The 24,460-nt window shown below is 44.0% G+C and overlaps 1 protein-coding gene and 1 gene segment (V, D, J or C); both read right to left on the bottom strand.

Moving 5' to 3' along the window:
* Window positions 1-3,117: 3,117 nt before the first annotated feature.
* Window positions 3,118-4,218, bottom strand: LOC130388319 (T cell receptor alpha variable 40-like). The segment is given in 2 exon segments: window positions 3,118-3,678; window positions 3,819-4,218. Coding segments are annotated over 2 exon segments (444 nt in total).
* A 5,650-nt stretch (window positions 4,219-9,868) lies between these two features.
* Window positions 9,869-23,609, bottom strand: LOC130388274 (cytochrome P450 7B1). Its single transcript, XM_056597704.1, has 6 exons — window positions 23,229-23,609; window positions 16,523-16,659; window positions 15,782-16,408; window positions 14,955-15,161; window positions 11,997-12,175; window positions 9,869-11,580 (listed from the first exon to the last, which is right to left on the bottom strand). Exons 1-6 carry the CDS (start codon window positions 23,297-23,299, stop codon window positions 11,293-11,295), a joined length of 1,509 nt encoding a protein of 502 aa, XP_056453679.1. The 5' UTR covers window positions 23,300-23,609; the 3' UTR covers window positions 9,869-11,292.
* Window positions 23,610-24,460: the final 851 nt, after the last annotated feature.

The raw sequence follows: 24,460 nt of genomic DNA, 5'->3' as shown, positions 1-24,460 counted from the left end.
CTGACATACCTTTTGGCCGTGATATTAGATATAATATTAGATAAATACCTATAGATTATATAATCGTATTATTATATTATAGAGCTCCAGGAGTCCACAAACAGCAACAATCACTTCTCCTCCATTCTGTGGTTAACTCTGACAGCTCATTGGTCAATGGGCAGCAGCTCATTTGCATTAAAGCTACAGACATCAGAAACAGCGCATTCTGAAGGGACTGAAACAGAGGGGCATAGCGGCAGGCACGATTTTTTATTCCTAAAACCTATTTCCAGCAGACAGCTTCAAAAACATGTTTTCAGGAACTCATATACTATCTTTACTTGTTGGGAAAATACCATAATATGTTCCCTTTAACGTTGACTCCCTCAGTGACTGTTTTAATGTAGTGTGTTTTTGTTCAGTGGTACAGCTGATGGATATTTCACTCCGATGCACTATTTATGGGAGCAGTTTGACAGTGTTTCATTCACAAGTAAAACCAAAAATCAAAAATGGTACGTTGAGTAAAGTTGATGTTCTGGATGTTGTGGACTGAAAACAACGGTCTAGATTATTCTTTTCAGAACTCTCTGACCTTGCTCCTTTAATTAGTATAAACGGAGGAGCCTGGCTAGGCTGAAGTCTGTTCCAGAAGATACACATTTTCAGAGCCTGTTTCATAGGTGCATTTGAGTGTTACAGATGCTCCTTCTTTTCCACTGACGTTCTGCTCATCAGGACGGATGGAGTCAGAAGCAATCAACTCCAGAAGCAAAAAGTTCACATAATAGATGTATTAATAGATTACCATGGACCATAAAGAACACAACAGAATAAAACGTCAAAAACATCCAATAACCAATTATCATTAAGTGATGATTCAGTCATGCATGGAGTGTGGACCATGAGCTTTTCCTCTTACCAGATAGAAGTTCAGCAATAATAATCCACACCCAGGTTTCCATCTCAACAGCAGGTCTACAGAAACAGAAGAAATGATCTGGTACAAGCTGGAAAAGACTCAATGACCAAACATTTTGATGAAATAGATAAAGACCTACTTGATAATACTTACCTCTAGGGGTGGATAAGCGATCTCTCCCTTAGAAACAAAGTTAGAAGAGTAACAGTTGAAATATAGATGGTTATTAATTGAATGAGCCATAATGATAAAAGCTTCACAAATGTAAACCAAAATGCTCAAAATAATATGGCTACATATTGCACTGCAGTTATCTCTAAATAGTTGGTAATTGGATATAGTTACCTATTTAATAATTAGAAAATAAATATTGTGATGGGTTTACAAGTTTAGTCAGAAATGTCGGTGCACTGGACTCAGGGGAAGTGTGTTTAGTGCTCAGCAGGTTTTTGTACAGGGAGTCTGTGTTTCCTGTCACTGTGGGCCTCAGAGCACAGTAGTACAGAGCAGAGTCAGACAGCTGCAGGTTCTGGATCCTCAGAGGAACTGATTTGTTTTGGATTTCGGCATCAAATCTTTCTTTGGGGAACTCTTCAGCCTCCTTTCCTCCAAATGTATTGCGTTGTAGCACAAACCTGGGGAAGTCGTTGATTTGTTGTTTGTACCAGAACAAATATGGATTAGTGTCAGTAGTCTCAAATGTACAGTCAAGACTAACTGCGAGTCCTTCAGTGGCAATGAAATCTCCCATGGTCTGGGTCACTCCGTCTTCTCCTTTACACTCTGGGGAAGAACAGAATATGTGTATCAATGAATTAATCAATTGAGATCAATAATGAGAGGAGGACCAAAAAGAGTCTTTAAAGAGTTACCCAGCCAGAGAGTGAGAACCAGGATGATTGTCAGCCAGTGTTCCATGTTCACAGCGGGAGGGGAAGAGAGAGGAAGACCATTTATGCTCTGATGCAGAAGGACATTGACAGCAGTGGCCCCTCCTCTTCATCATTCATGCAAAATAATTCACTGGCACGATTCAATGGATCAAAAAGTTATAATTCAGTCAGATTCCTGCTACAGTGGATCATTAACAGGTGCAACCACAGTGTCTCTGATAAACCACGAAGATCCACCATCCATCTGATAGAAAGGTGAAGTCGGATTACAACTTCCCTCCTCTTTGAAGAATAGGGATATCATGGCCTTCAGGTTTGTGTAAAGGCTCCTCCACATTTTCTATCAATGTGATCTCAAGACATTTTATGAAAAAAAGAAGATAACGATAAAAAAAAAAACATCGGAATAAAATATCTAAAACATCCAATCATCATGATTCAGACATATGGGTGACACATGAGGTATCCATTCTACCAGATAGAAGTGTGGCCATATTAATACACTGCCATGTTTCCATCTCAACAGCAGGTCTACAGCAACAGAAGAAACGATCTGGTGTTCAGCTCAAGTATTAGACTTATTCTTTCCAGGGTACTAGCTGATAAAGACACAATGAACAAACATGTTTAATAAATAGTTCAACAACTACTTGATAATACTGACATCTAGTGGTGGATATGAAAACTCAACTTCACCTTCAATGAGGTACGGATTCGACGCAAATAAAATAAACAATTTGAACGTGAATATTTCAAACAAAGATAATGTAAAGACAAATAATTCACATTTTACACATTTTAGGGTATCTTGTGTTGAAAATTGACCTTTAATTAGGAGTCATTGTTATGATGAGCTTATGTGTTTTGTGTGCAATGTTGGTATACTGATCTCAGGGGGAGATGGAAGAGTGTTCTGTGCTCAGCAGGTTTTTCTACAGGGAGTCTGTGTTTCCTGTCACTGTGGGCTGCAGAGGACAGTAGTACAGAGCAGAGTCTGTCACTGCAACAGAGGAGATCTTCAGATCCACTCCAGTCTTCTCTTCAGTCATTTCAGTGGAAAACCTTTTGTCTGAACCAAGAGACTCAGCTGTCCTGTTGTTACCAAACCCTGAGATGTACAGCAGGAACTGTGGAGGTTCTACAGGATACTGACGGTACCAGAAGAAATAATCGCCCACTGCAGCATTTGTAGAGAGCGTGTAGGACAGAGTAACACTTGTACCTTCTAAACTGTTCTCTTTCTGCTTGACAGGAGTGGGGTCCACACTGTAAACACCTATAAAGATAATGTTAATCTGTAAACATGTTGCCATGGAGACACATGTTCCCTTTAATTTTTTGAGTTTCTGGTGGGCTGTGACTTACCTGTTAATTTACAAACTAGAAGTAGAAAGAGGACTGCCATCATTTCAAACCCCATGGGAGCCCTGAAGCTAAACATTCTACCTCTGTATCCTAGTTGTAACATACTGTTTCTTCACTAGACTCCTGGTGAATTCACCTCTCCAGTTGCCCCTCCCCTGAACCACAGTTGAAAGCAATGACAAATGCTCTTCCAGTTCCTTGTCAGGTTTTTGTACAGGGAGTCTGTGTTTCCTGTCACTGTGGGCTGCACAGCACAGTAGTACAGAGCAGAGTCTGTCACTGCAGCAGAGGAGATCTCGAGAGCAAACACTTTTCTTTCACTGTCCTTTTTCAAGGTAAATCCAGATAGCTCCATGTAATCTTTGATAAGTAACTGGGGAGGTGAGCTGGGGTACTGCCGATACCAGAAGAAGTATGTTGCTGAAGAGTAGTTGCAGGAGAGAGTCACGCCGTCTCCTTGTAGAGCCTGGACTGGACTGTCCTGGATTGAGAGGATTGTTTGCTGATGACTTTCACCTGCAGATAGTAGGAATGTAAAAGTCATTAGCCACCACAATGTTGAAGATCGCTAACACTATGAATTAATTCATATGAACTGCTAAACCTGTATTGCGGTCCATGTCTTAACACGACAGATGTTCTAAAGCAGAACTCACCAGTAAACCCAACAAATAAAACCACTAACATGACGAGCTGCATTGCTGATAGTGGAGCCCAATTAGATGTTGTAGAGCAGCATCAATCAAGAGTCTAAAATAAGTTGTGCTGATAGATTGTTTCTGATGTGCTGCCTGTCAAGCTCCACCTCCTGCTAGAGTTGCGCCAAGGACTGAATCAAAGCTGGAAGAGTAACAGTTGAAACACAGATGGTTATTAATTGAATGAGCCATAATAATAAAAGCTCCACAAATGTACCCCACTTTTTAAACCAAAATATTCAAAATAATACGGCCACAGTTTGCACAGCTGTTATGTCTAAATATTTGGTAATTGGAAAATACTGACCTGTATAATTAATTAGGAAATAAATATTTTGATGGGTTTAGTCAGAAATGTCTTTGCCCTGAACTCAGGGGAAGAGGGAAGTGTGTTTTCTGCTCAGCATGTTTTTGTACAGGGAGTCTGTGTTTCCTGTCACTGTGGGCTTCAGAGCACAGTAGTACAGAGCAGAGTCAGAGAGCTGCAGGTTCTGGATCCTCAGAGGAACTGATTTATTTTGGATTCGGGCATCAAATCTGTCTTTGTGGAACTCTGCAGCATTATCTCCTTCTCCAAATGTAAAGCGTCGTAGCATGAACCTGGGGAGGTCGTTGATTTGTTGTTTGTACCAGAACAAATACGCATTAGGGTCAGTGGTCTTAAATGTACAGTGAAGACTAACTGTGAGTCCTTCAGTAGCTATGACATCCTCTCTGGGCTGGATCACTCCGTCTTCTGATTTACACTCTGGGGAAGAACAGATGATGTGGATTAATGAATCAAATAAATCAAGATCAATGATGAGGCAGAGTCAAAAATAGTATTTAAGGAGTTACCCAGCCAGAGTGAGAACTAGGATGAGTCCACATAATAGATGGGATAAATTAACATGGGCCATAAAAAATACAACACAATAAAATGTCTAAAACATCCAATAACCAATAATAATAATCATTTATGATTCAGTTGTATATACTGTGAAGCATAAGGTTTTCATCTCACCAGATAGAAGTGCGGCAATAATAATCCACAGCCAGGTTTCCATCCCAACAGCAGGTCTACAGCAACAGGGGAAACGATCTGGTGTTCAGCTCAAGTGTCACATTTACTATTTTCATGGTACCAGCTGTTAAAGACCCAATGGCAAAACATCTTGATGAAAAAGTTAAACACCTACTTGATAATACTGACCTCTAGTGGTGGATAAGAGATCACCTTCAGTATAGATTCGTTACGTTAATGATTTATAAACCCAAATATGGTAAACTTTAATATTCCAACTATTATGGAAAGATAATGAACTGCAGAGTGTAACAGATATGTTGTCTTAATTCAATCATGTCTCGGTACAGGTCTCAGGTGAAGAGGGAAGTATGTTTTATGCTTTTTGTACAGGGAGTTTGTGATTCCGGTCACTGTGGTCTGCAGAGCTCAGTAGTACAGAGCAGAGTCATACTGCTGGAGATTCTGTACTGATGTAGCCTTGTCCTACCAGACTCTCGTACATTTCATTTGCACAGAGAGTCTGGCCTCTCTCCATTGACAAACGTTATCTCACTTGAAGGCGGGTGTCTGTTGGAGTTGAAAGCTATTGGATCTGCCCAGGGCCACTCTGGATCTGCCATAACCAATCTCTAACGTTTGACTACAAATTAGCCCACGATCTCAACGTCATTGTTCTCAGCGACTCCCTCTGTTCGCTGATTGGACCCGCAAAATGTGGCCGGAGAAAATCCGCAAATATACCGCAAAGCCAGGCGTAGTACTGAAGGGAAATGAAAATTGAGCGAAGGACGTCGGCAGGCGGAGCCAGGCTAGAACTGATGTTTTGCAATGCATGAACCCTGAGACATACAGCCGGAACTGTGGAGGTTCTCCAGGATACTGATGGTACCAGAAGAAATCATCGCTGCCAGAAGCAGCTCTAGACAGCCTGTAGGACAGAGTACCAGTTGTATCTTCTAAACCAGGGGTTCTCAAAGTTTTGACATCTGAGGGCCAATTTAGGAACCCAAAATTTGATTGAGGGCCGCCAAAGGAAAAAAATTCTGACGGGAAATGCCGTCAGCATCCCACTGGTGAAAAAGAACATTGCACCGTAGACCTCTGGGAGTGAGGTCAAGTGAGGTCTAAATCACGAAACTGAGGTTCATCCTTTCAAAGTAATGTACAGTTGGATTAAAACCAACAAATGTAACAGGATTTTATTGAAAGCTAGAGAGTCGACTTTTCTCTTTATATTTATTTATTTTTGTTTTAATTAATATTGATCTAATAATAAAAATAAAAAAAACTTTTTACTTACATCTGCATGTCATTGCGGACCGCCAGGAATGTTTCTGCGGGCTGCCATTGGCTCGCGGGCCGCACTTTGAGAACCAATGTTCTAAACTGATCTCTTCCTTCTTGACAGGACTGAGGTCCACACTATGATGGTTTAGGATTAACTATGAACATGTGACCATGGAGATACAAGTCTCTAAATTAATCTTCACAGAATTTTGCGTGTGCCACTTACCTAATCATTTATCAACTAAAAAGAAAGATGACATCTCAAACATGGGAACCCTGACGCTTAACAAACTACCTCTCTTTCTCCGTTTCAACATAATGTGTCTTCAGTAGAATCCTGGTAGTTTCCCCTCAGATGTCCCTTTTCTGAACTACAGTTGAAGCCAATGAAAAGTCCTCTGTTTTTATACAGGGAGTCTGTGTTTTCCGTCACTGTGGACCTCAGAGCACAGTAGTACAGAGCAGAGTCTGTCACTGCAACAGAGGAGATCTGTAGCTCCACAAGTCTCTACTGTTTGATATGTGTGATGATCATTCCTGGTATTGGATTAGTTATGTATCCAGAGTATTCCATGATTAGGAACCGTGGTGGTGAGCCGGGGTACTGGCGGTGCCATAAGAGACTACTGACTACAGAGCTAAACCAGCTGCATGAGAGCACCACAGCAGCACCCTCAACAGCACGGTGGACATCCGTCTGTGGACTGATACTGTCTTCAACACTTGGACCTGAAAAAAACCCCGGGAAAAAACACTTAAAATACAACATATCCAGAGAGCAAAGAGCATGATGTGGCGACGCAGTGGAGAGCAGAGCGAGGTCAAGTGGAACGGGCGAGAGAAACATAAATACATTTGACTCAACTGGAGGCGCGTGCTGGCCATATGGGCAGGTGGGGCAGTGAACTACTTGCAAAAGCATGCTTCCAACAAAATTGTTCAGTAAATCATTGCAGTCTTTTTTTAATAATGTGATCGTCACATTTACTCTCTAAACAGTAGTTTCTGTAGGCTTTCTGACTATTTTTGGTCTGTTAACATCAAATTTTGGATGATTCTGGCGATGCTAGTTGAGTTTAACGTGTCATTCAATGTTGGGGCAGGGCAGCTTGGTTTCAATAAGAATTACGAATCCGTGCTAAAAGACGCCTATATGGTCGTAGAGTAGTCTGCCTCATGTTCATATTGTAGAACTGTTATTGTTTTAATTCAAATTATTCACCAGTATCTTTCGTAGTTTCAATATCAGATGCAGACATGGTGAGTGGTGTTGCACCTGTGGTTAACAGTGTTGAATTTTCTTTCAACATTCGCTTGGTATCTCACTATCGGACACGCCCCTCGCGCTGTTCCCAGAAGCAATTTTACTCTACGCCAATCGTGACTGGCCAACAGACGTGACGTCTGCTTGCAGAGGGGGGACTCCCTCCAACAACATAAGTCCCGTCGTCACGTTATCTCTTCAGTCTTTAACCTCTTCGCTCTCCTAGAAGCACCTTTTTGTAGACGGCCTAGCAGACTGTTCTTAGAGCGAGCTAACCCCTCGGTCACCGAACGCTAGCCTACATCGCTACATCTGACCTCTGAGGGGATAAAGCTAGGCTTTCACCATACAGTAGCTGCTAGTACCCAAACTAGCTGCAACCCAATTGTTTTAGCTGGCATGTCACCAAAAAGCGGGTGTTCATAAGCGCAGAGCGGAGAACATGCAGTCAGAGTCTGAACCTACCCTAACCGAGGGCTCGGGGAAGCCTCCGACAAAGTCCTGCGTATACGGGAAGAAGATGTCAGGAGCGGATAGCCATTCCACTTGCATTCGCTGCCTTGGGCTGGAACACACCAAGGCTGCCTTTGTATTCCCGGCTACCTGCGAGCATTGCGCACATTTTTCACATAAAACCCGCAAACACCGACTGAATAAAGAGGCAAAGCTCTTCGCAGAAGATCCCGTAATGGGGGTAACCGACCCACCCTACCGGAACTAGCGGGGGGTTCCCGGGGGCTCGCCGGCCCACCGGGCACCAGCTGGGGATCGGAGGTGGACCTCACCGAAGCCTCCCAGCCACTGGAGTTGAATCAACCAGACGCTATCGAGGCTAGCCTGCTGGTAGGGCCTGACGAAGCCGTGGTCGGTTACTCTGAGTCGGGGGAGGAATCCATTTGCCTCGGCTCTGATGAAGACGAGGAGGATGATCCCTTTTCCGCCCGCACCGCGTAGCCTATGGTGGCAGGCGGCGTGCACACCAGCTCCCTGAACCCGGCCGTCAGCGTGGACCTCCACAAGGCCTGCAAAAGGGCAGCTGCGAGGCTGAACATCGAGTGGCCTGAGCCCCCGCTGGAGAATGCCACATCTTTATGAGGGAAAGGGCCATGGCTCTGATGGTCGCGCAAGAGAGAGCAAGGTGGCTGAACCTGTTAAGTCTCTCTGAAGGAAAAAACCCAACTCCTTGACGTGCCTGTGGACCTGAAGGGTTTGTTTGGCCCAGTGTACGGCATCATGCTGAAACACTAGGAGGAGAAAAAGAGGGAGGGTGAGGCGCTGCGACTGTGTCTCCCCAGAAGAGCGCCTTACCCCACCAAGGCACCCTGCTCCTCCGCCGGCTTACCGCATCCTGAAAAGACTATTAGGTCTGATGGCGTCTGCGCTGGTAGTAGTCCCACTTGGCCGCCTACATATGAGGCCGGTATACGAGGGCAGAACAATAATGGCACGTGGAGTTCACATATGCAGTTTGTTCATATTAACCCCCTGGAACTTCTGGCGGTGTCACTGGCGCTGAAACATTTTCTTCCCTTTCTGAGAGGGCAACACGTTCTAGTCAGGACGGACAACACCACGCATATAAACCGTCGGGGGGGGGGGCTACGCTCCCGTCAAATGCACACGTTGGCACACAGACTGACCATGTGGAGCAACGCTCACCTGTTGTCTCAGAGCAAGTCACGTGCCGAGCGTACGCAACTGGGGAGCAGATTTGATGTCCAGGGGCGACCCTCGCTACAAGGACTGGAAACTCCACAGTGTGGTCGTGAACCAGATATGGGAGAGATACGGTCGGGCGGAGTCGATCTCTTTGCATCGGAGGAGAACACTCCTCAGTGCCCTCTGTTCTGTTCCCTAACCGGTCGGAGCTCCCCGATGGGGCTGGATGCTTTGGCATACGAGTACCCGCGCGTCCTCCTGTACGCTTTTCCCCAATTAGAACTGATCATTCCTACTCTCGCCAGACTGCGAGAGAGGGGTCATGCACTGATAGCCCCCCGTTGGCCGGGGAAATATTGGTTGGCAGAAATAGTCCAGTTGCTGTGCAGCCAGCCTTGGCCTCTGCCTTTACGCAGGGATCTCCTGACGCAAGCGCACGGGGAAATCTTCCATCCTCATCTGGAGCGCATGGCTCTGAGGGCCTGGCCCGTGAAAGGATGAACCTAACGACTTCTGGACTCCCATGGAATGTCATTACGACTATCCAGGGCACCAGGGCTTCCTCTACACGTTACGCATATGACCGGAAATGGCGTACGTTCGAGGAGTGGTGTGTGAAAGCTGGGGAAATAGCTTTCCAGAAGCTATAAGCTTTAAGACGGCTTTGCTGCTTGAGTTGGCCTCGGCTAAACGCGTGCCATCCATCTAAACGAGTGACATCCATGCGCATACACGCCATTCCGGCGTGTATGCGGTTTTTGCGGGGGAACTCAAAAGTTGTATTAAAGCTGAATCCTGCGTTTGTTCCCAAGGTATTTGACTCTGCAATATCATACCGCCTTATTGAGCTGTGAACTTCCATAAACACCGGGCAAGTCTGCAACCCCAATCTCCGAGAAGGAATATACAACCGCTACATCGCCGTTTGTCTGTATGCATCTTTATTTCATTTGCAGCTTTGAATACTTTAGTGAAACATTAGCCACACAACCCAAAATGTATTGTATGCATGTGTATGTAATGCATAAAAACATTTTGTTTTTATGTATTACATAAAAACAAAAGCATGTCCTTGAGTTTGCCATTGACGGGCTTGTGTTTTTTCGATTTTGCAAAGCGATTTGGATATGCGGTTCTTTGGACAAGGCTCTGGGGAAAGTACTGTGTAAAGGTTGTAGTGATATGGAATACGAGTGTTTGACCCGTAATACGGCTGAAATATACTGAAATGTAGTGTTTCGGTGAAACAGCTGCTTCTATATGATGTCAAGATCTATTTCATTTGGATTTCCAATGACATTCCATCATCTCTGTAATGTTATTTCTTCTTCTTCGCTTTCTTCTGTAGTTGTCTTTCATAAGGCATTTAAAGGGAAAAAATGGTTGCATACATGTTACTGCTTCATCATAACCACTTTTTCCTTGCATCATGTCTGCGTGTTTTGCACCTATTGCAATCTTTACGGTTCCAAAAGGGAGGAATTTCTCTCCTGTGCTCCTTCTAATGGATTTTGTCCACACCATTTAGAGGTCTTGGGGTTACATGATTTAGTATAACGTGGGGCTGTGAAGTCCTTTGAGCCTAGCTATGATTAAGTGCTACTAAAATAGACTAAACATGATCAGAGATACTTGCACTAAATGATCTCTGCTCTCCAAGCCTGGTGCCCTGGATCATATTCTTCCAGCTGGTGAGACGCCCAGGCATGGTCCGTTTCTCTAAGGGCTCACTCATTCACTTCACAGTGCACTAATTGGGGTCGTCCAAATGTAGGGCTGTTCAAAATCTGAATGCACAGATCTGGTTCCTATATAATGCAAAACTTCATAACGATAATGCACTGCAAAGCAGTTCCACAGTATTTCCACACTTGCATCGTGATGCACCTGTGATGCATCGCGGTTTTCTCAGTCTGGAATGTAACACGTGTTATCTTGTTATTGCGACCCATAGATATAACCACGCCCGTAGATTTCCGACTTATAATAAGTGTTCCATTAAGTGAGTAAAGCGGAGGATAAGCGAGGACGCAAATATGTATCCTCACTTATAATAAGTGTCACATTAAGTGAGTAAAGCTGGAGATAATAATGCTTCATTCTTGTGAAAGATCAAGCCTGTTAGCTTCGACTCAAATGTTGGACCCTTAACGCGAGTGGTCTGGGGATCGCCTTGTCGAGTTCGGGCATCGATGGTCCAAGTTCTCCTGGAATCGCTACCGAATTCTATAGCAAAAGCGCACGTCTTTGGTAGGCAGTAGGATGCCGAGGCCTGCCCTGCTGTTGTCCAGCTGGGCCTTCTCCTGGCCCTGCGCCATCTCCAGGTCCAGGTACAGCAGCAGCAGACACAGGAACTGCTTGATCTCATTGATGGCGAAGAACCGGCCAGGGCACATGGAGGAGCCCGACCCGAACGGCATGCGGTAGTACTTGAGCCTCTGTCCGTGCTTGAAAAAGTCTGTCTTCTCTCGTCCTCCCTCGATGAAGCGGTCATACTTGTATGTCTGTTGCCATGGAGATGGAGAGAAGGTCAACATGTGGGTTATTTTCAAATGGGAACTTTTGGTTTTGCAGTTTGGAACTGCAGCACGCCACAGTCTTCGAGTTTGCCACTTTCTTGGTATCACTTAAAACTTATAATATATACTTAATCTATTTACAAATACAACTAATCCCATGTTAGACAATTGGCCACAGGTGCTACAACTCCTTCCCTTTTTACAGGCACACATTCCCATGCAAACACAACTACAGTTCCAGTAATAACAGGATCGTGTTTATCAGCCAAGCCCCCAAACACTACGTCGGTGAAAGCTGCACGAAAGCCTAACATCCTCAGTGCACAAATAGAATATGTTAACTTAATAGTTTGCTTAATAGTTTCCAATGTTTGGGTGACGAAGCGGGAATGAGGTCCTACCTCAGGGTCTGTGAAGATCTCGGGGTCCATGTGCATCGTCTGAGGGTAGAGGGCGATGACGTCCCCCTTCCTGACGGGCACCGAGCGCTCCTCGTCCAGCCGCAGAGAGAAGTCCTCCTGGGCCACGCGGATGTTCATGGACGCAGAGGAGAGACGGAGGCTCTCGTTGACGGCGCTGTCTGGAAGAGAGGACGCAGCACATTGTTATGCTAACATATAATTTACATTGATATGCTAATCTGTAATGGATTATTTACATTGCTAAATTGATATCGAATTGATTATTGACATTGGCATGCCAACATCAAATGTATTATTCACATTGCTATGCAAACATCTTATTGATTTTCTGAAGATATTAAAGTTAAGATATTGGGGGTCCTGGGGAGCTCCCAGTGTCCACCAAGACTTTGGTTGTACTTGACAGCTCTCAGTGCAAACCAGCAGAAGAATGTGGATGTGCTCAGCAGTTCCCAGTGTCCACCACTAACAGACTGTACTGGGGGCTCAATATTAAAGGTCCCATGGCATGCTACTTTATGGATGCTTTAATATAGATATCAGTGGGCCCCTAACACAGTATTTGAAGACGTTCCCGAAAATCAGCAGTGGTGCACAATTACAGCCACTACGAGCAAGTCGCACATTGAGATTTCCCTGAACGCGCCGTTTCGGTGACAGTAGCTTTAAAGGGGCCCTATTATTTAATTTTTTACTGTTTATTATTTAATTTGTTTGACCTCATAGAATTGATTTACCACAATGAAGGGTTGTCTAGCGCATTATTTTTCTCCTACTTTTATGAGTATTACAACTCCCATGTGAAACACCCTGTTGCTTAGAATTTTGAGGCATTTAGAATCTTGGTGCTGACGTCAATTCAGGCAATCTGTCACTCTGTCTACTATGACTTCGGTGCTACCTTACCAATTATATATTATAACTCACAGATATATTATAACTCACCAATTATATATTGTAACTCACCATACCAAAATTATATATATATATATATATATATAATTTATATATAATATATAAATAGTATTATGTCCTTCTGTCCATCTACTTCTCTACTCAAACTCTGTTTTGCAATCTGATCCATTCCCCCCGACCCCAGCGTATCCAGGAACGCAACAAAAGTTGATGACGCTCTCCCATAGACTCCCAGCAAAAGTACATGCTTACGTCACCATGTACCGGAAGTAAAAGAAAGCCGCGGAGAGAATCCCAACGAGCCGTTTCTATGCAGCTCGGTAACAGTGATTTGCGGTAGTCATTTACTCCCCCTTGTTGGGATTTTATGGTATTGTAACTTTGCCAACCATTTATGTACCCCAAAACGTATGTAAAGCGCAATAGGAGAAGGAAAAAACGGAAAAGCATAATAGGACCCCTTTAATGCAAATGAGGAAGAAAGAGGCGGGTCAAGGAAGAGGGTGGGGGTGTGGCCCTGAGCAGCTTGCAGCCATTGTACCATGCGCTCAGTTTACAGTGGATGTATCGCAATGGCGAAGCGCACACAACCTTTGGCCGTGTTCTGTAAACATTCTAGAACACTCCGGGTGCTCCGGCGGTTGTCCTGGAGCTCTATATCTAAGTAATATCATATAATACATAGATATATATCATATAATATATATTATCACAGCCAAAAGCTGTGTGCCCCTCCAGACGATATTATGAATCTCAAACGACTGAGTCGGGTTCTCCAACGTCTCTGGTACTTCTACGTCCACATCAATCTGAAGTAGACTGAACCACTACATGGAGGAGAAAGGGATTGTTGCCCGCGATTGTTGACCGCGAATTTCTCCCACCGGAGCCTCGCTGCCGAGGGACCACTTTCTCGACAGCGGGCAGCAGACAGCGCTTAGGCACCACCGCCTCCGGCAGCGGGCAGCGCCAAGAGGGTGGTCCCTCGGCAGCGGGAAGCGGGGCTCAAGGGGGAGACATTCGCGGTCAACAATTCCTTTCACCTCCATTTCGTGGTTCATGTACTTCAGGGAGTCAAAGCCAAAGTTCCTTTCCCCCCCAATTCCTTCTCAACCATGGCTGAGATAAACCCAACTACAGTCGTTGTGGAAATACCAGAGACGTGTTATTCGCCATAACACCAACAGCAGAACGCTTATCTAAATAACAAAGAAGTGTACAACACTTGCGTTACAGTGTGTGCAATCACACACACACAAACACATGCGGTGCTCGCAGGGTCGTAGTAGCCTGGTTCTACCAGACTCTCGTACTTCACTTTCGTTAACTCACTTGAAGGCGGGTGTCTGTTGAAGTTTAAAATGATTGGATCTGCCCAGTGCCACACTGAATCTGCCATAACCAATCGCTAACATTTGGTTGTGACGTATGTCATGCGCCGGGAATCACGCGCAGGTTGTACACAAACCAAACACCTTGCGTGTCTGCACGAAAATGTCCGTCAACGACAGCTGCAGGTTTTGTTAATCGAATTTAATTTATCAGGGAAAAATTGCACATTGTAAATCAATTTTATAGTAAGGCAAACTCAAACTGGCGCACAACTTTATCGTCATTGTTCTCAGACACGCCCTCTGTTCGCTGATTGGGCGCACGCTATGGCGGCGCCAGAAAACCAAATTACATACAGCAGATCCAGACCTAGTACTGAAGGGAAATTCAAATTGAGCGGAAGTACTTAGGCGGGCGGAGCCAGGCTAGGGTCGTAGCTCATTGGCGGGCCAAATTCTCTGGGCTGGCAACGCAGGGAAAGGGGAGGTGGCATCTCCCCTTATGACCACATACAGGGAAAATTCCAAAAGTTTTTTTCAAAGGCGGAGCAGAATGCCTAATGCTTGTTTGACACCCAACAAATGTCTAGCTACTGGGGGAGCATAGGTAGGCTAAGGGAACTCAAATTAGTGTTAGAAAACCTCAGAAAGTGAAATTTTTCATGCCATGGGATCTTTAATCTGAACTCACCCATGAGGAGGAGCTGATCCAGTTGCTCCTTGCTGACAATCACTTCAGGTTGTTGGGGGCCCTGGGCTTCAGGGAGCTTGAGGACTTGGTGAAGCTCATTGCGAACAGCCTGCAGCGCCTCCTGCTGGTTGATCAGGTAGTAGAGAGCCCAGAAGGTGGCCGGGACTGTGTTCCCCACAGAAGCCCACAGAATGGCGAAGTGGTGAGCTGCAGGCCAACACAAACAGGTCAAACACTTGTGTTCCCTATCTCTAGAACCTGCACACAGCACTTTCCCCGGAGCCTTGCCTAAAGGCTCATCCAAAATGCTTTGCATATTTCCAAAAACACATGCCCATTAATGGAAATCTCAAATGCAAAGCCACAACTGCAAACACCACAACACAACTGCAAAAGCCAGAACACAAATGCAAAGACACAACATAACTGCAATGCCACAACCCAAATTAAAACAAGACCACACAAATGCAAAGGCACAACACAAGTGTAAACGCCACAACAAAACTGCAAACGCCACAACACAATGGTAGTGAGAGTGGATGGATGATGACAATGAACCGGCTGACTATTTTTGCCTGCACATGTGGTTGAGGAATGTTCTTCCTCGTTAATACGTTTTATTACAGATTACAATGTAGGCCTATTGACCTTTTTGTGGAATCAACCTGAATTCTGCATATTGTGTAGCAAGAACATCTAATTCTAGTATGATGCCAGTAAGCCTGGCACAAGTGAAGATAACTTTTCAAAGATTACTTTACTTTTATTAGGCTGAGGCTATTCACATTATCTGTAAAGCCCTGGATCTAGACAAGCAGTCGACATACCTGCCTTATCGGTGTCACTGAGCGTGTCGTACTGCTCCAACACCTCCGCCCGCCGGGCAATGAACTGCGAGGTGTTGGACCAGCACATCATCCTCTGGGGCAGGAAGTAGCGGATCAGGGTCTCCCGGACGGCCTTGGTCCGGCCAAGCAGCCAGATGGGGATGCGCCCCACCAGCAGGGGGAACATGTCATCAAACTTGGTGAAGTGATGGCGCAGGGTGGCCATGTCGCTGTGCCGGCGGGCGGGGGCCGGCATGCCGTACAGGGTGAGGAAGGTGGCCTCGAACATGACGCTGTTGCAGAAGTCGTAGAGGCCGCCGGTAGACCAGCCCATCCCGACCACCCCGGCACCTCGCTCCCCCTCCCCACCAAGAAAGTCTTGACGGAGGACCAGGTTCAGGTTGGCCATCATGCACTCCGCCAGCAGCACCAGGTTTTCCCCCTGCAGGAGCCGGAACGACCGCTGGATCTGGTCGCCCATCTCCGGGAAGCGACCGCTGCCCACAGCTGGGTAGCCGAAGGTGGCCGGCGCCACCTGGTCGGCGAATTCGTGGAAGTCCAGCTGTCGGCCGTATTTCATGATGGAGGGGTACATCAGAGGGTTCATAATGAAAGTCATGTATTTACCTGGAGAGAGAAGGAGAACATATTGAGTTGAATTACTTAAGTGATGGACCTGATCTGCCGCTATACTGGAAGAATTGCAGAATTGATTTGAATTAAACCATTTTAAATACCAACCTGCTATATACACAGTGAACACGTCTCCATATTTTTCCTGATTATTTTTAAGAAATGCTTGTGAATCCAGTCTGAAGTCCAAAGCCTTGCCGAGATAGGGAATCCAGCCTTGGATCAGCGGGGGCTCGCCTTCTCTTCTGCCAAAGTACAGGAAAGTACTGTTCAGCTAATAGCACAGGCAGATCACTTTAGGTTAAACTAAATCATAATCAGTAGCCAGGGCACATTTTGTACATAGTGGTGTGGCTTGGTTCGGGGAAAACTGAAATACATTCAATAATTACACCAAGTTATGTCTAGTTATTAATCATTGCCATGAATTGCTGCGCCAGAAGTTTATTTACATTGGCTGCAAGCAGCCATGATAGCTTTCATGAGGGGCATCACTCCAGTGGCCCCATGAACTAAACGCCAAGCTTAATTAAAGTAAAAATCATTTGAAGTTCCAGCTGACTTCAGCTGACTTCCATCAAGTTCAGTATAGTTCAGAGATCAGTAGAGGAGACAACTTTACAGCACTGGCTTTTCAAAAAAGTGCTTCATATTGATATAATATTGCTACACGTCTGTTAATGTTTGATCTCATTGACCCATCAGCCCTAGGGATTTTCAGTCATCCCATCAAGGGACTCACAATCATTGAGAACTGACACTTTATTTCAACATTGAAGTTGACTTTGCAATTCAAGTTTATATATTCAGGTTTAGTTATATTGGTTTCATGAGCCCCAGAGGTTATAATTAGAAGGGCTGGGTATTGCCAGGTACCTCAAAATTCACTTCAATTCGATTCTTTAGGTCTTTATTCGATTCGATATCGATTCAATATTGATCCAATTGCTTCAATATCGATTCAATAATACGTGCAGATAACAAAAACACCTAAATATTATTTGCCGGGCGGAAACAACATTTGTTTCACTATGACTCCTTTCAGCTGCCCACCCCTCCTTCTCCAGCAAAAAATAATAACACAAAACGGCTAATAAAACGCTTGAGGTGGCGTTTTGGAAAGAGAAAACTTTTTAAGTACATGGCATAAAGATAATTATGAACCTTTGATTGATATCCAGTCATTTTTTGTGGAGACACATTCCTGTTCCCCACTTGTATTGGAGTGAACGGAGATATCTACTTCTGGGCCCATTGAATCTAGGGACCCGTCCACAGCCCGCTTGAACAGCTGCAATACCAGGCTTGGCCGGTGAGCACTGGTGGATTGTGGAAGTATGCACTGTTCCTGGGGGCTTGTCCCAAACAAACAGAGCCAGCTCGCCCTTCCCTTGCGTGTTTTGTGCATCCAATAAAAACTATCATGAACACAGCGCAAAACCCCACAACACCCACCCCTTGTCGATGATTGGTTGGAATACTATATATTTGGGTTTTGAGTGGTTGATGGTACCATTTGGTTTTGTGTACGATCTCGGATCATAGGCTGCCTACAGAGACAAGTTTTTTTGACGGCCTGCTTATTGGGCAGGCAGCTAGCGGAAAGTGAGGAAAGATCAGGCGAATGTGATCATTTATGTTTCGGCCTAGAATCGCTAAAACAACCTTTAGGGAAGGGGACCAAGGTTCTGGCGGCATAGTGAGCCGGGAAATAATCCTTCTTCTTTAATTAGTTTTGGCCAGAAATTTGGTCAAAAATACATGAATTAATTTATATTTTCTTCTAACTGTTTCCGGTCTGTTTCTGCCCGAGAGCCTTCTCGACCCAGGGTTCCTAGGTCGTTCCGGATCTCTGCGGGGTCACGTCCTGTTACCTCGACCTCAAGGAGGTGTTCAGCAAGGCTTGAGCCATTTCCCTGCCTTAACACACCGACCCTATGAACCTATGTCCCATGGATCTGCTCCCAGGAATTTCAGCTCCCAAAGGTCGTCTCTATTCAGTGCAGAGAAGGAGGCTATGAAAGATTATAAAGACTTTTCCGGCATCATTCGTCCGTCCAGACTCATGTCAAGCATGTCCACCAAGTTCTGCAGTGGCTACCCGACCACCGGCTTTCCGTAAAGGCTGAGAAGTGTGAATTCCACAACACCACTGTCCCTTTTCTGGGATTTATTGTCTCTGCTGATAACATTCAGATGGACTGGTAATGTTCAAGTACCGGACGGCTGTCCCCCGAACCGGCTGTTTGTTCCGGTTTCTCATGGTGCTTAGGTCATCCACTGGGCCCATACCTCCCTCCTCTCCTGACACCCTGAAATAAGGCGTACTCTGTTTATGTTCAGGTTAAGCAACGCTTCTGGTGGCCGTTCATGGAGAGGGAGGTAGGAGAATATGTTGCCGCCTGTCCTCTGTGCGCCCAGAGCAAGGTATCTCGTCACCCACCTCCTGGTCTCCTGTGTCCACTCCCGTTGCCTCATCTCCCCTGGTCGGATATCTCTTTGGATTTTGTCACAATGTTACAAGCCTCTTTTCCGAGTGATATTTACGGTTACCGGTTTTCCGATTCCTGCCCGTTTACTCCCGACTACGTCTTTACCTTCTCCCCATTGGAGAAAGAATGACTTTTGCATCATGGGTCGTGCTATTGACTCCCATTTCCCTGAGATTAAAGTCAGAACTCTGACTTAAACCTCAGAATTCTGACGTTAAACTCAGAACTCCAAATAAATTCACATGTGGCCATAATTCGCTTCCGTACATCAAATCCTGATGTTGACTGATATATTTCGAGGGAGGGGAAGGGAAGGAATGTTTCAAAATTTGCAATATGCTGGATCTCATCCTTCCTGACGAATCGCACCTATCAGGTCACATGGAATGGCTCCTTGTCCAAACCCTGCACTCTTGACACTGGTATCCCTCAAGGCTCTGTACTGGGACCCCTTCTGTTCTCCCTACATACCAGGGGTCTCATTTATAACCATTGCGTACGCACAAAACGGGGCTGAAATTGGCGTACGTGACTTTCCACGCCAAGGTTGTGATCTATAAAAAAAACTACCTGACGGGAAAATGTGCGCAGCCCTAAGCAAACTCTGACCCATGCGTATGCATGGTTTGGAGGAAAAGGAGAATTGGCAACACAGATGGTGTGGTGGTGAACTGAAGTCAGACAGAAGAATTGTAGAGTGAGAAGAACGATTATGTTTTATCATCGCCCTTCATAAATTTATTTTCAACCCGTATCATGCGTTAAATCTATGCAATCAGAATGATTTAAGTCAACTGCGTTATTTCTCAGTTATAACTCCAGAAACATCTCAGTAGAATAGAAATAAAAAAAAATTCTCTATATTTAATCCCGTCACTCCATACTCTCCACTGACGGCGCGACTGCATGGTATAAAGCATCTGTCCAACATGTGTCAATAGCATAATATTTTCATGCGACACTGTAAACACATAATCAAATATCAATTAAATCCCAAGTGTGGAAAACCAAGCCACACGCCTCATCACAATCGTTGTCCGTTACTCTTGATGCTTTCATGACAAATCAGGCATTAAAAAGGGGTTATGTTCAAGAACATTTTACTTGGGTGATTACAAACTGATTATCCAAGGTGTTCTCTGTCAGTCTTATTACCGTAACCCTATAAATACAGAGGTGAGCGCCGTGGTAATGCTGCACCATATGGCACTTCTGGCGGACCATGCAAATGGCAGGATTCGGAGGGATAGGGTCTTTACGGACCATAACGATTTATTGGTACATAAAAATATGTACCTTTATGTCAGACCACTTCTTTTTTAATTCTGGGACTGTGCGCTCCGTGCTACTGACAGAGTTCACTGCTGCAGCCACTCACTCTGCTTTTTGTTGTGGGCGATCCCAATCCCGTGACCCCCGAACAAAACTACTTTTCGGGCCTCCATCTCACCCACAAGTGTCTCCACTTCAACCTCCGTGCAATTTCGCTTTTTTGCTTTTCTCAGTACTTCTGCCATTGTTTCCGACTAGTCATAATACTTGCATCTGAGTCTGTTTTATATGCAGATCGCGTTCATGAGGTCATTTGCATTGACCATTTATGGTTAAAAAGGGGCGTGTACAGGGCGGAACGTGAAGCTGATTCAGCTGCGCACACTTGTACGCACTCTGTGATTTATAAAGCAAAGATTGCGTACGGTGTGCGTACGCAGGGTTTTATAAATCTGAATATTTTCTGGCGCACGCAAAACTTGGCTTTTGGGCGTACGTACACTTTTAGTAACGATCCCACACACAGTTTTATAAATGAGACCCCAGATCCCTTGGCTCTGTAATCACATCAGAACGTTTTTCATATCACTGCTACGCTGACGACACTCAGCTATTCCTCTCTTTCCCCCTCCTCTGACAAAACCCTGGTTGAGACATCTCAGAATGTCTGGCAGACGTCAGCACTTGGACGACTTCCCATCACCTGAAGCTTAACTTCAACAAGACTGAGATCCTCCTAATGCCAGGGAAAGATTGCCCTCACATGGACCTACTGGTCACTGTCTCAGAAAATTGGAATTCAGTAGATGTGATTTCCTGTATGCTGGTGCATTTTGGGGATGGCCCCTACCTAAAAATGTATTCAGATTCATAGCCTACATCCTAACTTGCAGGGCCTGGACAAGCTTAATACACGGCACATACAGACCTACTTTATGGTCATTCCACCAGTTATTGCTATTTGACCTATGCTTGTTATTCTGATATTGAGGCAGATCATGATCACTGTCCTATAGCGTTCATTTGTTGTGAGTCTCAAGGTCTATTTCAAATGCAGTTTGAAATCTGGGTCAGTTGCTTCATTTCGTTTAGATTAGTGCTGTCAGTTAAACGCGTTAACGCAAACCAATTTTAAAAGCGTTCATTTTTTTATCGCGCGAGTAACGCAATATATATATATATATATATTTTTTTTTTATTCTTTGGCTCACCTAAAAGTCACTCACCTATGGCAAGCCAATTTTACATAAATTCACTAGACTGGATATGGGTTGCAGATATCTGTAATTCAGTTTTGCCTAGTCAAAATTGACACTTCGGATATCCGCAACTACATTCTTCCTATCCACAATTGTCATTTCAGATATCCACTAAGAAATTCCTCCTAGGATAAATGACGTCACTTTTGCCATTCATGTCTATGGGGTTTCTCATTACAGATTTGAATTACGGATAACTACAACTGAATTGTAGATATCTGTAATTCCAGTTTGAGATATCTACAATTTGATTATGACTAGTCACAATTCCAGTTCAAGATATCTTTAATTCACCTCAATTCAAGATATCTACATGTACCTTTTCAGATATCTTAAATTAAGTTTTGACTAGGCGAAATGACGTTGTAGATATCTCTAACTGGAATTATGACAACATGACATTGTAGCACTCTCAAACTGGAGTTAGGGATAGTCATAATTTAATTGTAGATATCTATAATCAAGTAATAGATGTCTAGAAATTAATTTTGATAAGAGATATCTAAAATTTGAGATATCTGCAACTCTATGGTTGCCATTCATGTCTATGGGGTTTCTCATTACAGATATCTACAATTCAATTGCAGATATCCACTATGTGAATTACGGATATCTGCAACTGAATTGTAGATATCTAGATATCTACAACGTCATTTCACCTAGTCAAATCTTAATTTAAGATATCTGAAAAGGGATGTTGATACCTTGAATTGAGTCGCATTAAACTGGAATTACAGATATCTACAAATAAATTCCCTGTACTTATTTTACCCGGCTTTCGATAAAAGCGTCTGCCTAATGGCCTAAAGGTAAATGTTAATTAAAAATTCAGTTAGAATTATTTTCTCACAATTTCTTTATAACCTGGTTGTTTCAATATTGTTTATCCCATGATAACTAGGGGGCTACGTAATCTATTGTTGACAAATGTAATCTTTATGAATTTCAGATATGACAGAAGAACGGGTCAAACCACCGGGATCAATAATGATTGCCAAAATGGGTCAATGGCCCAGCAACAGCATGTTATCGAGTTGATTTAGGAAATCAATTGCAAATATATTTAATTAAATAAATCTTTCTGGGTACAATTAATATGCACCCTGAACTCATTAATATAGCCTATACAATGATAGACATTTACATTTAAAACCACTTTATTGTTCACTCTTTGCTTGCTAACGTGTCTCTCTTTGACTTGGATGTGCAGGAATCTGCAGTAGAACATTTTAAATGATATCATATTCAGACAGGAGACAATAAAACATATGTTTGTTATTTATTTAATATGCCGGTATATATTTTTTTCAATTGGAGTCAACAAAGATGACGCGTCTCTGGCTTTGGTGACAGACTGTCGCTCAAGCCAATCGATTGCCTTGTGGGAAAGACTTTTCGTTGTAGAGATAAATTGAGAGAACGAAATTCAAAACGCGTGAACTATCCCGAAACCACAACATCTGTAATCCACCATAGGAGTCTGGTCTGATTGTTGTTTTAATACTTTATACTGGTTTTCGAGTATCAACTAATAATTTGAAAGATTATTTTTTTTAAAAGATACTAAACACGCCTGAGATCAAACAGATCGGGTACTTCAACATCTCAGCAGTTGTTAAGCCGTTAACCGAAATTATTTAGGTGGCAGGTGAAGTTGTCCCACCACCGGAGAACACTTCCCAAAGGTAACCGTTCCAGCACGTTCCACACTTCCAGCAGATCTCTGCGGAGTTGTATCCCATTATGCGACCGCGCTTACTACTTTCCATGTTTTCTTTCCTTAACACTCACCTTCTCCGCCGTCCTAGCAGCCACGCGAGGGACAGGACGCCAACCAGCACCAGCAGCAGAATACACGACATGACAACTCTATCGGACGTCCGACAAACAATGCTCGAAGAAGTTGTGTGTTAACAGGATACCCGGGGTCAAGAAAAGCCCTCTGAAAGCGATCAACTGGGTTCCTCCCGAGATCGAGTTCTTCAGCAACACGGAAGTGATGTCAACAGATGACCCAACCGAAGACCCCCCACCGTTGTCAGCGTCTGGAATGATTTCGTATACAAGTTGACACCGCAGGGATATGGAAACTTATCATTAGGAATCTGCCTTTTCTTTTTGCCAAACCGGCCTTTTGGGGAACGTAATGTTGAATACTAATGTGACATAAATTGAACATGTCACCAAATATTTGGTTACCAGCAAATTAGTTCAAATGTGACTCAAAATATACAACAAGAACCCTCATCTCGGCAGATATTTAAGAGAAATCCATACACTTAATTATCTATTATTTAAAAAAGTAGGCAACAGGTCAGAAAGAGATCAGATCTAAAATGGGACACACACACACACACACACACACACACACACACACACACACACACACACACACACACACACACACACACACACACACACACACACACACACACACACACACACACACACACACACACACACACACACACACACACCTATATATGGACAAATTAAAAAAATCTGGAAGGTCCAGAAGTTATGTAGTGAAGAAAAGAGCAAAATACATAGGACCACAACCACTTTATCCTCTGATAAGCATTGAACACATGCATCCCGTTATATTTGCCTTGCCTTGAATTGTCAATATTTGCAGAATACTGTCATCTGTGATCAACACAAAAACCATTACAGCGTCACTGCACTCAGTTGGCACATCTCTTTATATATAATTGCACAATAAGGAGATATACCAGAGAGCTTTCGAAAACACAGTCAGATTCCTAAGGCATAGGGAGTCTGTTTGAGTCTTTTCTGGTTTTCGTGATAACAAATATTGATCTGTGTATGAATGATTGACTTCCTATTCCCCAGGGCTTTAGGGTGTATGAGAGGTTTCAAGACACACAAAAAATGTACCATATCAAGTGAGACAGTTACCATAGTTGTTGACCATTCACAACGAGGCTACATTTATTCAGCATTCACATTAGTTAACGCAATAATAAGCATTAACTAACAGTTACTTATTGGTGTGAAAATCA

The sequence above is a fragment of the Gadus chalcogrammus genome, chromosome 8, assembly GCF_026213295.1.
Source record: "Gadus chalcogrammus isolate NIFS_2021 chromosome 8, NIFS_Gcha_1.0, whole genome shotgun sequence".
Taxonomy (NCBI): Eukaryota; Metazoa; Chordata; class Actinopteri; order Gadiformes; family Gadidae; genus Gadus; species Gadus chalcogrammus.
This window is presented reverse-complemented; position numbering and strand designations above follow the sequence as displayed.

Bases quoted from the DNA above. Each gene is read 5' to 3' on its own strand.
- LOC130388274 (XM_056597704.1), bottom strand. From the start codon at position 23,299: ATGTCGTGTATTCTGCTGCTGGTGCTGGTTGGCGTCCTGTCCCTCGCG. The intron at 16,409-16,522 runs GTTGGTATTTAA...TTCTCTCTCCAG, and splicing joins GTTCACTGTGTATATAGCAG to GTAAATACATGACTTTCATT. The intron at 15,162-15,781 runs GTATGTCGACTG...GTTGGCCTGCAG, and splicing joins CAGTGACACCGATAAGGCAG to CTCACCACTTCGCCATTCTG.